At 40.0% G+C, this 16315-nt stretch overlaps 1 protein-coding gene across 4 annotated transcripts in view; it reads right to left on the bottom strand.

Annotated features, from left to right (window-relative positions):
• Window positions 1-16315, bottom strand: part of stard13b (StAR-related lipid transfer (START) domain containing 13b) — a 450686-nt gene that overhangs the window by 54661 nt on the left and 379710 nt on the right. Inside the window, exon 1 of one of the 4 annotated variants that reach the window (XM_048598027.1) lies at window positions 2360-2651. The exons of the other annotated variants lie outside the window; for them this stretch is intronic. Within the exon in view, the coding sequence (XP_048453984.1) occupies window positions 2360-2396 (37 nt within the window). The 5' untranslated portion in view covers window positions 2397-2651. Of the gene's footprint in view, window positions 1-2359; window positions 2652-16315 lie in introns of those variants that run through there. 4 annotated transcript variants of the gene reach the window in all.

Genomic DNA, 16315 nt, shown 5'->3' with positions numbered 1-16315 from the left:
CCGCAGATGCTGCCAGACCTGCTGAGTTTCAACAGCATTTTCTATGTCTGCAAATTTATCAAAACAGTTAAAATAGATCACAATAAGCAAGTGCACTATACTAAAATATAGCAATTAATTTTGGTATGATTAACAGACACAGCTGTCATAATGCCATTGCAAAGTCCTAAAAGAGAGACATTCATTCACACAAGTGTGGGAATAAGCCTTCAGACGTACCTGCAAAAACACAGATGCATATGCAGACAGACATGTACCTCAGGGCTTGGATTAGGGCCCAACAGGATTGTAATCTATCATCCAAAAAAAGTAACTTTTACAGTGACAATGACAGAGTTGTTGTCTACTTGCGTTCATAATGACCCAAAACAAATGAATAAGGGACGCTTTGCTACGAACCAGCCTATAGTAGTCTTGACACCAGATCTTTGTCTTGGCTGCTCTGAAGATTCCCTGCAATGTCAGCCTCTGTGCAATAACATTTTGGCGAGGTGGGAGGGTGTGTATGGCCTCCCACCTCGTTATCCATAACAATGTAAGCCTGTCTATTCATAGGAGTGCCTGAAAAAAAAAACTGACATTACCTTGAGAGGGGAGTCAGTTTTGCAGGAGACTGGGGCACCAGACACCATTAACCTGTTCAGTTGATTTTTTCCTTTTACTACAATTATTATCATTGTTAACAGTACCTGTACTGATGTCCTGCTCCCCTGTCTGGTAGTTCTCAAGTAATGCCTCCCAAACTAACTGCTAACTACTACATGAATATTTGCACAGACTGGCAGAGGGTGCTTTTTATTTATGGTGTACAATGGACTGCAGTAACTTGAAAAATCTGCAACGTAACAGACCCATAACTTTTCTGAAGTTTGGTCTCTTTGCTACAGTTTCAATTTAAAAAGAAAGCAGCAGAAAAAGCTTTGGAGCTCAGATATTGCTTAATAATGCTGCACTGATGAACAGACTGCTTGAAGTGATACAGTGCACCATCTGTCTGGTATTTAAATAGCTTCTGAAGTCCATTAATCATGATTCTGAACTGAAGTGAGCCCTGCACCAATGTTTCAGGATATCTGGAAATGGCATTAGCCACGTGAGAATGTTTAACTTGCATCCATTGAAGTGTTCAACCGAATAGTAGAATAAATCATCTGGTATTTCCATCACACAGAGGTTATTCATTTCTGAAAAATGTATTATTGGCCTTTTTTAAAATAAAACTGTTTCTGATAAACTTAATTTTGCATTTAACATTTGTTAGGGCTCTTATTCTCAGTGGAAGAAGGCCAGTAGCTGCAGAATCCCTTGTGCAGACATAATTGGTGATCAGGAGCTCCACGGATGGCAGCAGTTGGCATCTGCCAAGGTGCTCTGACAAAACCCAGGGTGAAAATCTCCAGTGGCTTAGTGGTTAGCACTGCTGCCTCAGTGCCAGGGACGGGGTTCAATTCCACCCTTGGGCGACTGTGTGCATTCTTCCTGCATCTGCATGGATTTCCTCCAGGTGCTCCGGTTTCCTCCCACAATCTAAACATGTGCAGGTTAGGTGGACTGGCCATGCTAAATTACCCATAGTGTCCGGAGATATGCAGGCTGGGTGGGTTAGCCATGGGAAATGCAGGATTATAGGGACAGGGCGAGTCTGGGTGGGATGCTCTTCGGAGGGCGGTGTGGACTCGATGGGTCGAATGGCTTGTTTCCACACTGTAGGGATTCTAGGATTGCTGTCGATGCAGGGTCAATGAAAATGGTGGCCCCAAAGAAGCTTTTCACATCGTCAGTTCTTTATCTTTCCTTCCCTGAAGTGCAGAGGTATGTCAAATAAGATCTCACCTTCCTCTGTAAACTGCAGCTCCTGGCATGTGGCTATCAACAGACCAAATGGAGAGCTGCTTTTACGTTTTTGCACGCCTGCATCTACGGTTTCTCTGGACTGGCTTTTAACATCCAATGGACGTTAAAGATGTCCAAAAAATGTCAAAATAAAAATATTTGAACCTACAGAAAATGAAAGAACCACACTCTCTCAACTAAACCGGTACACTGAGCATCAAAAAAGAAATAATGTTTTCTAATATTGCGAACTGTAATGTTATGTGTCTCTGCTGCCCATGTAAAAAAAAATCACTCCCACGATATGGTTCAAGTTGGTTCGTCACCCAGTAAACAAATTACTAACAGAAAGCCCGCCCAGTGCCACATTTACAAGCTGGAGTTAAACTGCGCCTAACATTTTGTCGGAAAACTTCATATTTCTTTAGAAACCACTTTAGGCGTGAACAACGCTTCTGTCAAAGCATAACTCTTAATGGAATCATCAGAAAACAAAATTGTAGTAAAAAGTGAGCAAATTACTTACTTGGCAGAATCATGATGGAGCCGAGTTCCTTAGGCATTAAATAGTTTTATCTGACCAACTTGGCTACAATTTCCGGTGTTCACTTCGTTCTAATGTCAGAATCGTTAAATGACAGCACGGAGTTTGCCTCTATTGTCCGATACACTGAATTCTTCCAATGTAGCAGATAGAGGTGTTACCTTCCCAACTGAACAAAATGAGCCTCACGATCCATCAAGAGTAAAAAGTTCCCTCAGCAGAGCAACCCAGCTTTTCATTACATCCTTGTCAACCAGATTGAAAGTACAAACATACCAGGAAATCCAACCCCTAAACTGGAATGGGCTAATCCCTGGAATCAGTTTGGATTGGGGTGGGGCTTCCCAGATATTGCTGCTACATGTCAGCACAGCAAAAAAAAATTGCCGAAGGCTGTATCGGTTAAACAAAACAAAAACAGGCAGAGAAATCGGAGTCTCTCTTTAATTGGAATTTTGCAAGGTGACTGGAAATTTCTTTTTTAGTTCCGAACTGCTGTACTTGTTATACTTTTAACTTTGCATGTACAGCACTGATCATCATTCCTGCAATTCCACAGACAGTACTGTAAATGTTTGCTTCAGACTGTGGTTAGTTATGATAATCCTTTGTGGTGTACTTTTATGCATTTTATAGCGACACTTGCGTCAGAAAAAGGTTTGTAAACTACTTTTAAAAAGACAAACTTTTTTATGAATATGGTTTAATGATAAGGTTTCATGTTGCGTTTTGAAACATTTAAGAATGCAAACTTATTTTCGAAGTTACAGACTTGCACACTTTTCACCTGGTGGAAATTCACATACCTGATTAAAAATCAGAAGTCAGTAACATAAGATGCCATTGTAATTTCTTAGCTAGGAAAACAAAGAGGACAGCTCTATTCATCCCACAAGTCAAGTAGAGTCAAATCCGATCAGTGACCTGGCACCCGAGTTCCATTTTAACCGTTGTATTGCTGGGCACCTAAAACAGTTTTGCATCAAAATGTTAAAAATAACTGCCAGTATAACTAAACCTTCATGCCACTTTCAAATAAAACCAAATGTCGCTTAATTTCTCAGTTGCTGATCTGCTGGAAAAGCCAACAGGTGATAGGTTAAATCAATACTTCATTCTATAACTCAGAGTCCCAGAATAGTCCTTTGGTCCAACTTGTCCATTCTGATCAGGTTTCCTAAACTATACTCATCCCAATTGCCTGTGTTTGGCCCATATCGCTGTAAACCTTTCCTATCCATGTACCTGTCCAAATGTCTTAAATGCTGTAAATGTACCCACCTCTACCACTTCCTCTGGAAGTTTGTTCCGTACATGCACCAGCCTCTGTGAGAAAGTTGCCCATCAGGTCCTTTTACTCTTTTAAATCTTTCCCTTATCACCTTAAACCTACACCCTCTAGTTTTGGATTCCCCTATCTTAGCAAAAAGATCTTGGCTACTCACCCTATTTATGCCCCTCATTATTTTATAAACACCAATAAGGTCCCCCCCCTCTGCCGTCCCCAGCCTCCTAAACTCCAGGGGAAAATACGTCTCAGCCAATCCTTATAATTGAAACCCTCCGGACTTGGTAACATCCCTGTCAATCTTTGTGCCCCCTCCAGTTTAACAACATCCCTCCTACAGCAGGGTGACCAGAACTGCACACAGTCCTCCAAATGTGGCCCCACCAATGTCCAGTACAGCAGCAACACGATGGCCCAACTCCTGTACTCAATGCTCTGATTGACAGGGGGCCCAGTACGAATCCTTGCAGCACACCATTGGAAGGTCTAGGCCCGAAATGTCAGCCTTCCTGCTCCTCTGATGCTGCTTGGCCTGCTGTGTTCATCCAGCTCTACACCTTGTTAGCACACCATTGGTCACAGGCCTCCAGTCTGAACAACCCTCCACTACCACCCTCTGTCTCCTATCAAGCCAATTTTGTATCCAGTTGGCTAGCTCTCCCTGGATCTCATGTGATTTAACCTCACTAGTCAGTATACCATGTGGTACCCTGTCAAAGGCCTTGCTAACGTCCATGTCAATAAAGCCTACCACTCTGTCCTCATCTATCTTCTTAGTCACCTCTTCAAAGAAGTCAATCAAACTGAGGGGGGGGGCTACAGAGTTAGATAAAGAGACAGTGAGACAGAGAGAGGGAGTTAGAGATAGATAAAGAAAGAGATAGTGTGATAGACAGTTAATGGACAAAATGACCTCAGTCTGTGCTGCACTATTCTCACTAAAGATGACATGCTTCACTGAAATGGAAACATTGTTTAGATAAAAGAAAATCTTTTTGGGAACTGGTTCTCATTCCCATGACAAATGACCATCTTCTCAATTAAACAGAGAAAACACCACTATTAACATCTGTTATTTCCTGACAACTATTACTCTTGACTCAACACAGCAACTTTACAGGGTGGTTGTAGTTATAGTTTTAACAAACTGAAGCAGCAAAACACAAACAGCTGCTGACTAATGAAGGGGTTCAGAGCAGAAAAGTCATCTTCCAATACTTGCCCATAATCACAAAGCACCTGTTTCTCCAATTTGACCTTTAACAGACACAAAAATGCAGTAATTTCTTAGAAGAATTAAATTTAAAGATTTTCAGGATTTCAGCTACTGAACAGCTTGTGATCGAACTGTTACCTCCAACAGAGAGGGCGAGAGTTGAATTTAATGACATATCAATTACATAGAATACCCAGTTAATATTTCAGTTCATGCCAAAATGAAATTTAAAAACAGCATGTCATGATGAAGCAGGTTTGATGTTCCCCTAAGAGAATTTTAGCCCTTAATCTATTGAATATTATTCATTCACGAGCTGAGGGTGTCGCTGGCCAAGCCAGCGCTTATTGCTATCCTAGAGGGTAGTTAAGAGTCAACCACATTGCTGTGTTTCTGGAGTCACATGCAGGCCAGACCAGGTAAGGATGGCAGTTTCCTTCCCCGAAGGACATTAGTGAACCAGATGGGTTTTTCTGACAATCTGTATGAACAGATGTTTCAGTCAGTTCGTTTGATGGTGATGTGCAAAGGATTCTGGAGGGGACCATGCACAGCCTGACTACAGAGGGGATGGCAATTAAGAAATTCAGGGGTAAGCTGAAGATGCTGGGCTGTTTTATCATTTTGTCCTTCTACTTTTAAAAGCGCATTAAGCTGGTTGGACAGCAGGGCATTGTAAGAAAAACAGAAATCAAAAGGTGAACAGAAACTCCTGTTTTATTTTGCCCCCAAGAATGACTAACAAAATGGCTTTTCTAATAGTTGCAGTCAACTATAAAAAAAAGGTATGTCACTTCTTTGTCAACTTCCAAAGGAAGATTAAAAAAAAAATTCTTTGATGGTGTGTAGCAATACCGGCATTCGTTGCCCATCCATAATGGTCTTTGACAGCAGTTTAGAGACAACTACATTGCTGTAGGTCTACAGTCATATCTAGGCTATACCGGATAGGGAAAGAAATCTGCTGTCATTAAGAGGCATTAGCAAACCAGATAGGTTTTTCTACAACAAATCATTAATAGTTTCATGGTCATCATTACTGACACTAGCTTTGAATTGCAGATTTTATGAATTGAATTTAAATTCCAACAACTGTCGTGATTTTAACCTGTATCCCCAGAGGTTTAAGAGATAGTAGGAACTGCAGATACTGGAGAATCTGAGATAACAAGGTTTAGCCAGGGATTGGATTACTAGCAAAGTAGCATTACTCTTCCATCTCCCTATCTGCTGGAGAGATTAGACTAGTCAGATATGAATTAACACACCCACTCAGCCAAAGCTCACTTGGCAATAAAACATTGGCATGGTATTTATTTCCATCTTGAATTTGCTGAAAATCTTTTCCTTTACTCACCTTTGGCTCAGCGTAAGCTGAGACAGTAAAACTGAGCCACACTGGGAAGAGAGAGTTCTTTAGAGGGGAAGGGGTTGACTAATGAAGCACAGCTAAACAAATTAGACTTTTGTTCACTAGGCTTTAGAAGAATGAGGGGTGATCTTATTGAAACATACAAGATTCTGATGGGGCATGACAGGACGGATGGTAAGATGATTTCTCCACTCGTGGGAAAAATCTTTAACTCGGGGACAGTTACAGAATAAGGGACCGTTCATTTAAGAGTGAAATGCAAAGGAAATTCTTCTGTTAGAGGGTAGCAAATGGAATTCTGTAGCCCAGAGGGTTGGGAAGGTTAGATCAGCGAAACCATTTAAAGGGAGGAGAGAGATTTTTGAAATGTCAGGGAGTTGACGCCTCGAAAGAGGAGTTGAAGCTCGGACAGACCAGCCTTGATCAGGTTGAGGCAGGTCAGGCTCGAGGGGTCAAATGGCCTCATCCTGCTCCTTTTTCATATGTTCTTTGAAGGTTTTGTGGAGCTCCAGGAGTAAAGTTGAGGTCGCAGAGGACAAGAGAAATAAACAGTGCAAAAAACAACAGGCTGGAAGGAGGGAAAAAAGGAGACTGCATTGCAAGTAGACTCCACAAAGCATGGCTTAGTTTTATAATCTGAAGTATATAACAGCTCTATGTAAATTTGTTTTGTATGGTTATTTTGAGCTTTAATTTTAAGGTAACAACAACGAATGTCAAGTCACACAGGTTCCTTTAGTTAAAGGAATTTCATATATTTTAGAGAATAATTAGTTGTATCAATTGGGACATTTGCAATCTTGTTAAATTGCTAAGCGCTGATACTACACTACTTTGAATAGAATACAAAATACTCCATTGGTATCACATTATCAGTAAAGATGTAAGACATTAACAAGTTGATATAGACAGACTGCTACAAAAGGGATGATCTTACCAAGTGATTGGCATTGAAAGAATCAGGAAATGAAGTACAAAGTGATGTCATTAAGGTAACCATTACTTTTAAAGAAACCAATTAGGAATTGGATATACACTCTTTAGCCAATTGGAGATTGATAAATGTGCTGTCCATGCCATTAGCAGTCCCACAATGTCTCTGATCACAGAAAAATGGTAGTAGCAAGCACGAGTAAATAAGTGGTAATTCTTAATCATTTGATGGACAAGAAAGGAAGACCCAAGATAGAAGAAGAGCCCTAGACATCAAAAGAGAAAAAGAGACACAGGTCTAGCCAACTTGTGCTGTCAGCTGATGTCCCAAAGTGGATTGACTGAAAATTACAGTTTTTATTGAGTATCATTTCTTTTATACATGTTTGATAAACTTAAATTCTATAAAAAACTTGTGGGGGGGAGGGGAAGCATACTTGAACCTGGAATGGGTCTTGTAACTAATCAGGACAAATAACCTTTTAGATTGGTTCTCTCAACTCAAGTCTACAACTGCAATTAATTTTGGTCAGTCAACTAAAGTTAAAGCAAATCCTAAAATCCTAAAGCAGCATACAATACACTTCAGACATCCACGGCCAGTGGACACTATGGCGGCTATGGTGTATAATTAACTGACAGAAGTTTAATTTGAGTTTGAATTGTTTGCTTTGAATTCATTTTTACTTTACAGTACCCTTAAAGGGGTGCCAGTTGTAATTTTTGTTTAATTGGAAGGGAGAACTGGTGGCAGCAATCTACCCAAAGCCCAAAACCGTAAAAAGAACTATTCCTCAAACATGTATAATTCTTAAATTTGTTTTCTTATTAGTTTATTTTGGCAAGAAAATAAATGTAATCATTTTATTCACTGCAACAATCTAGACAAGATAATTTTATCCTGTCTATACTTTCTCTGCTGAATTATCCTTGGCTGCCCTACTCAAAACAATGACAATTCTTTTGCAGTGATTTTGCAACCATTGTCATTAATTTTGCAGTTAAGGCAACAAAGTGAGCAAAGCTTTGAATAAAGCAGACAGTCAAATTTTGCATCAACCAGTTAATAGTCTGAAATGTATTCCACAGTAGTGACATAATTCACTGAAACTTAACAATTAAAATCAATCCTAGTTAGCCATTAGTCCAATAGCACGGAGTTTGCCTTGTCATCACCTACAGCCCTTGGTAGACTATTTACAGAATCCTTTGCAGTGGAATGTTGAAGGGCTGAGATACAGAATTTTTTGTTGAGTGAAAACTAGGATTAATGCAGCTCTTGAGGGGGCAGGGGTTTGGTAGGAGAAAGAGCCACACGCATGCATGCGCGCGCGCGCACACACACACACACACACACACACACACACACACACGAGACAAAGGGTACAATTTTCATTTTCCTTGTTGTAGTAAGAGAAGATAAATTGGAAATTGCCACTTGAGAGATACTTGTCCCCTTCTCACCACTTTACCAATCACGTGCTGGGGGTACTTTCTTGACTTGACAGCAATTAAGGTAGCAGTCAATTAACAGCCATCTCCCACATTATCTACCTTTCTGACTAGTGAGAAAAGTTGTTGCTCCCCCATCTGGGTAAGTAGGATGTCTTGCCTGCCAGGTTGTTTGTTGGTTGAGGGGTTAGTTGCTTCCATTTCCCAATCTGGAAGCAATTAGATACACAGATGGGGTAAGGGGATGGCTTTTGAAACACCTCACCTCTGCCCTTGCCTCTGACCCTATCTATTGATTTAGTTGACAAAAAAAAACGTTAATATTTCCTTCACTTTGGATGCAGCAACGTTTACATTGGCAAGACAGAATTCCGGGCCATCTAATGCAATCCACCATAATCCATTAGGATCTAAACTATATCCATACCAGAAATCAAGGTTTGGGTATTCAGATCTTGATATTGGAGTTGGAACAACATGCAAGAGGAAAATTGGCTTTTTGAATATGAAAGGAAATTTGCACAAATTCCTATTTCTTACAGTAAGTGACAAGGTTCTAAACGGATAACCCCAGCTCCTTACTCTAAATTTCCTATAATTGAGGCACATTTATAACAGAACCATAAATTGGAAACAATGATGCCTTTTACTATTAATTTGAGAGAGAACTGGAAATATACTTTCTCCTTCTCTTTCACAAATTTTAATGACTCTTAGTCACGCTTCAAGACACTTCCTTATCTTCTGAATGTGGATGGACATTGAATTCTCAATGTTAGTCAGAATAAAGGAAGAAAAATTACAAGAGAAAATAATTTAAAATATAATTTAGTTTGAGTTAAAATTTTGCTATGTTCTATCTGGCGACTTAATAAAGTTGCCACTGCAAGATGAAGTACCATGTGTACATGCACAAAAGCATACTTGTCCTGCTCAAGCTGCAATGGGGTGACCAAGTTAAAAGTAAGCTCCGGAAAGTGGAAGATGTTAATACACATCCACTGCCTATTCCTCAGTTTAAAGTGGCACAAGAGAATCATTTGAGGCAAACAGGGATATAACCATGTCAGATGCACATTTAATTGTGATACAGCACCAATTATGGCAAAACAACAAAATGCAAGTTTGTGCATCTAAAAAAGATGCACTGCATCTAAACCATCAAACAGACTCACTGAAGTTTGATTTGGAGCAATAGCCCTATTACAAATTTGCACAAGCAGCGAGGTCGAGGCAAGCATAGCATCATAAAGTCAGTTGTGCATATACAGATGGCTCCAGGCATTTTCTGGAATGCTTTGGGAACAGACATTCATATTTGAAATACTCCATAAAAACATAGGGGATATCTTTCTTCAATGATATCTTCACAAAACTGTTTTAGATTATATGTTACATAACATTTCTGTCCGTCTAAACTCAAGGAAAGCACTTAGTATCTTTCACCTTTTAAAACTTGCCTTTAGAAATGTAAAAGTCATTTTTTTCAGAAATTCTAAATTCCATTAGTAGAGACTCTTGACAGGAAAAATAAAGCCATATCTTTGCACCTCTGACATTCTAGTGACTTCAAACAGAACAAATGCAGGGTTATGGTAAAATTCCTTCCCAAGCCTACTAGGTACCATGGTAAACAAATCATGGCTGTCCTCACGTAATTCTCATAGCTCACTCTCCTTGCAAGCTATTACAACCACGTTTTCGTGTTGAGTGCCAGGAGACTTAAAATACTTACGACCTTCATAGAGTATCCTGGCAACCAAACCAAAGAAGTAAGAGAACAGGGAAATTAAGGTTTTTCTTGGGTTCCCTTGTTTGGAAAGAAAAATTGAGCAGAGTTTGATCACGTTCTGTGGACTGTTTTGTGTAGTATTACAAGAATTTATAAAGTTTGTGCACACAGAAAATTCACATTGTTGTTCATATTGTTAGCACAGTTATAATGTTGGAATTTTACTCTTAGTTTGTTGCCATATAGCACGCTCAGTATAACACGTATGTTAAATTTTTTCACAACACAGTTGTCTTTTCAACTTTCAGTCTTCACTGACTGGAAATCCTTTGCAACTGCTGGAGTTATACAAAGACTAGGTACAGATAAGAAATCCAGTATCATGAGCAACAATTATTTTAGAAATTTCCCATATTTGAGATCAGCATAGTCCTATCTATACCGCCGTTCTTCGAAATGACATGCAAACAATTAAGAATTTGATTGGCCTTTATACCTTTCCTTTTGCCAAAATTACATGATTGGAATAGATTTTGGCAATGATCAAATGCTTGGAGTGGGGTGAAGGAGTGGTGATTGGGGTTGGGCGTGATGGGTCTGTAGCAGGGTAGGAAGAGGATGGGAAAGAAATAGCACTTTAAATTTTTGGCAGAACGTACAAATCCCTTACAAAAGTGCTGGACATCAGATCCTTCTGTGTGTGTTGTGCAGCAGCAAAGCAAGAATTCCACATGGTTTCAATTATCTGCAACATGGTTATTTTACAGTCAACGGCAATTGCATTTAATTAGCTCCTTTAGCATTGGAAGACACCAAGACACACAAAAGAAAGTCAAACAGTATTCCAGACTAAGCCAAAAGGCATTCAAAATAAAACTTGGTCAAAAAGAGGCATCTTAAAAGGAACAAAAGGGAGATGGAGATGCAGTGAGGTTTAAGATGATCTTAGAGACATATAGCTGAAAGCATGTTCAAAAACAATGGAGCAAAGTTAATGCTGGATACACAAGACGCCAAAGGTGGATGAATGCAGAATTTTTGGAGGTTTGTAAAGCAGATGTTTTTCATATCCAATCCAATGTTCTATAGATCTGCAAAATCTAAATCACACTAGCACATGTGTATTCCACATATTTACATCAATATATATGAAGGAAAGCTAGTGAGTGCAGCTTAAATGTGAATTTCCTCAGAGAAAAGCAGTGTTTCAAACTACACAAACAAAGTGAAAAATCTAGATTGCCATGGATAATTATTTTGACTTAATTTCCTGCATGGATTCCTTGTTTCATTTATTGTGGTGAGACTCAAATGATTCATCTTTCGTATGGAGAGATAGACTCAGTGAAGTGGAAATTCTTGTGCTAATGAGTCCAGGCTCTTTTCTGGGAAGTAAACTCAAAAGTGCCTCTCTTAATACTGAGGACTTTTTCCCTTGTTCCATATTTAGAGACTTAAACAAGGAAGGTGCTATGAAAATCATAATATACATTTCCTGTATTTAACACTTTAGCACCAGCTTCCAAGGGTTTATCTCCAGCAAATCAAACTGATTTAGACATAATCTTATCAATATGTTTTTCTTTTCAATGTGACTCTTGGATAGTATACTGTGGAAAGACCCTGAATTGGTACCCTTAAACCAGCAAAGGCATCTTCTCATTTCTCCATACCAAAATGCCTTAAAATGGATAAAACACGGTAGATGCAGGTAAGATGTTTCCCTGGCCTGGGGAGTCTAGAACCAGGTGGCATAGTTTTTTTTTTTTAAAAAAAGGTGGATGCAATTTGGACGGAGATGAGAAATCTTTTTACTCAGAGTGCTGTGAATCTTTGGAATTCTATTACCAAGAGGGCTGTGGAAGTTCAGTCCAGTATTAGTAATCATTAAATCGCTACATGAAATACAATGGTGTAAAGAGGTTATGGGGATAGTGTGGTTAAAAGGAATTGAAGTTTTTCATTCATCCATGAGCATACAGTCATACAGCATGGAAACAGACCCTTCATTTCAACTAGTCCACACTGACCATGTTGCCAAACCAAACTAATCCTACTTGCCTGTGTTTGGCCCATAACCCTTCAAACCTTCCCTATTCATGTCCTTATCCAAACGTCATTTAAATGTAACTGTACCGGCCTCCATCACTTCCTCTGGTAGTTCATTCCACACATGAACCACTGTCTAAAAAAAAAAGTTGCCCCTCATATCCTTTTTGAATTTTTCTCCTCACATTAAAAATATGCCCACTAATTTTGAATTCCACCCACAACAGGGAAAAGGCATTGGTCATTCACCCTATCCATGCCCCTCATGATTTTATAAACCTCTATAAAAGTCACGTCTCAATCTCCTACACTCCAGTGAAAAAAGTCCCAGCTTATCTTTATTACTCAAACCTTCCATTCCCAGAAACATCCTGATACATCTTTTCTGAACCCTCTCCAATTTCATAATATCCTTCCTATAACAGGGCGACCAGAACTGCACACAATACTCTCAAAGTGTCCTCACCAACATCCTGTGCAACCTCAACATGACATCCCAACTCCTACACTCACATATTAAATGGAGGAACAAGCTCAACTAGCTAAAATGGTGTACTCCTGTCCCAGTGTTCCATAAAGTCTTTCTTACTGACTTAAAACATTTTAATCAGGAAAGCAAACCACTTGCAATAGCATTTTATTTTCAAGAAAACATATTCATGCAAGGAAAAATAAAATCAACACAGAAGTACAAAAAATGACTGTTCAATGTCGGAAAAGAACTGTATTCACATGCAGTATGCCAAAAGTGACCAAGTGTATCATTAACTCTATGATTCCTCGTGGTAATCTCAGCTAGGTCATAATGGCATGGATAGAAAGCAGTCCTCTGTGGAGAAGGCCGAGTAAAGAACTGGAATGTAACACAATCAAATGTGCGCTGCCACATCTCACCGTTGAGACAAGAACAGCACTGACCTCCCTGTGTGAAGTATCAGTTTGAGGTAGTAGGGGGCGGGGAAGAGAGATAAAGGCAAGTAAAATGCAAATGCTAAAATCTAAGCAATATTACCACGTAGTTTAGCGCTCAATCTCTGCACCAAAGACACTCCTTTCTCACAACTCCCAGACAGATGTAAATGAATAACTAGAGAAAGTTACTATACAACAAAATGACCACATTTGTACCATTTCAGAACTTTTTTAATCCTCAAACAAATCAATGGCTTTAGACGGAGATAATAATTATTTAAGCTTTGACTGCACGAAGCATTGCTAATGAAGGGCTTCACTGGTACCATTGCTAGTCAGGATATAAAGCACCTAATGTCACATAGTCAATTCACGGAGCACCTAAATTTTCCAAAAGGAGGATTTGGGGGATTAAAAAAAACAGACACTGATTAATGGTCTGCTGCCAAACCTCTTGACTATGAGCAAAGCCTTGTTTAATGCATGCACCTCATCCATAAAAACTAGTGCAGTGATATCCCAAGACCCAGAATGCTCAAATGAGCCTCATAATAATGAACTCACTTACAGAATTCATTATCTTTTATGCGCCTGCATTTTGATACATGAATAAGTTGATTATCCTTTGTAATCCTCCTTTTCACGTTTTATTGGATATTTTTAAAATAAACCTGTCATGACATAGTTATGTTATTAGGCTGAGTCACACAGCTTCTTTATGGGGATAGATACCATGCCTGACAAATCTGTTACAATACTTTGAAGAGGTAATAAGTTGGACAAATGATAACTAGCGGACATGATCTATATGGATTTCCAGAAGGCCTTTGAGAAGGTGCTGCACAGGAGGGTGCGAAATAAGACAAAGGCCCATGGTGTTTTGGGAAAGTTACTCGCATGGATAGAGGATTGGCTGACTGGCAGAGGGAGAGAGTAGGGATAAAGGAGTCTTTTTCAGGATAGCAGCTGGTGACTAGTGGAGTTCTGCAGGAGTCAATGTTGGCACTACAATTATCCACATTGTATATTGATGATCTGAATGGAGGAACAGAGGGCATTATTACTAAGTTTGCATATGACACAAAGATAGGTGGAGGGGCAGATAATGTTGAGGAAATAGAGAGGCTGCAGAAGGACTTGGACAGGCTAGGACAGTGGACACAGAAGTGGCAGATGGAATACTGAGAGAGAAAAAGAGTGACGTTATGCACTTTAGTAGGAAGAATCTGTTCCAAGATGATGGCAGATTAGCCGGAGCATATCCAATTCATCCATTTCTTTTCTTCCTTCTTTTCATGTTTTTGTTTTCCTTCTTTCTTCCTACCGCCTGATCTTCAGCCTCGAGTGAAAAAATTGTGGATTTCTGGCCTCAGTGTGGATTCCCATGCTCAAGGTGAATCCAGAGTGGACTCCTGGCCTCGAGGTGAAGCTTGGCATGGTCTGGAGGTGAGGCCTGCTGTGGACTGGATTGGAAGGACTGTTATCCTGAACTTGTTATTTCTTTATTTTTTCTAATTCGTTCCATGATTTTATAATTTTGTACCCAAGATGGAGCAAAGGTCTGCAATGTTGGACATTTTTTCGATATTTTTACAATTTTTTTCCTCAAGAGTTTGTACTTAAGAATCTGTACTCAAGTACATTTGTATTCCAGATGGCAACGTCAGTGGTGACTTGCAAACTTTTCACCGTACTCATGGGAGTACATGTAATAATAAAGCTAAATCTAATTCTAATAATAGAGGTGTAGACTATTTTCTAAATGGGGAAAGGCATAGGAAATTTGGAGCACAAAGTGACATATGAGTCCCAGCTCAGGCTTCTCTTAAGGTTAACTTGCAGGTTCAATTAGCAGTTAAGGAGACAAGTACAACATTAGCATCCATTTCATGGGGGCTAGAACACAAGAGCAGGGACAATGCTGCTGAGGCTATATAAAAGGGTCTGGCCAGACTCTATTTGGAATATTGCCAGCGGTTTTGGGCCCCATATCAAAAGGTGGGATGTGCTGGCATTGGAGGTAGTCCAGAGGAAGTTAACAAGAATGATCTTGAGGATGAAGGGCCTGACATATGAGGAGCGGTTGAGGACTCTGGGTCTGTACTCAATGGAGTTTAAGGATGGCGGTGGGGGAAGCGGGGGCGGAAGAATCTCATTGAAACTTACAGAATATGGAGAGGCCTAGATAGAGTGATTGTGGAGAAGATGTTTCCTCTAGTAGGAAGGACTAGGACCCTAGGGCACAGCCTTTTTAGTGAAGGGACGACCCTTTAGCACCGAGACGAGTTCGGAAGGAGTTTCTTCAGCCTGTGGGTGGTGCCTCAGTGAACGCATTGCCACAGAAGACTGTGGAAGTCAAGTCATTGAGAATCTTTAAGACAGCAATTGATAGATTCTTGATTTGTAATGGGATCAAGGGTTATGAGGAGAAGGCAGGAGAATGGGGTTGAGAAACATATCAGCCACAACGGAATGGCGGAGCAGACACTGTGGGCTGAATGGCCTATTTCTGTTCCTGCAAGGCCTTATGATTGTGACACTACCACTGTACCACGAGACCTGTTCCTTTTAATAATCTGTAATTCATTTTCTTTGTTGGGTTGATAGGCCTCAGAAAACAGTGTACAAGCAAGGAATACATTTGTGCTTAATTTGCGATTGATGCTAGTACACATCTTCCTCATTTGCAACTAGCTATGAAGGATCCAACTGACTAGGTTGATTAGTCTGGCAGATGGAGCCTGTGTCTGCACTGGAGCAGGACTGTTCACCCCAAATACCTCTTGTGCTTTTCATCTAGAAACAAACTCTATAGCATCAAAAGAAGCCCATACGCATTCCCTGACAACAAGGTGCAGGGCTGGATGAACACAGCAGGCCAAGCAGCATCATAGGAGCAGAGAGGCTGACGTTTCGGGCCTAGACCCTTCATCAGAAAAGGGGGAGGGGAAGGGGGTTCCGAAATAAATAGGGAGAGAGTGGGA

Source organism: Rhincodon typus, chromosome 6 (assembly GCF_021869965.1).
Source record: "Rhincodon typus isolate 14 chromosome 6, sRhiTyp1.1, whole genome shotgun sequence".
Lineage (NCBI taxonomy): Eukaryota > Metazoa > Chordata > Chondrichthyes > Orectolobiformes > Rhincodontidae > Rhincodon > Rhincodon typus.
The sequence above is the reverse complement of the archived record's forward strand: the minus strand, read 5'-3'. Positions and strand labels throughout refer to the sequence as shown.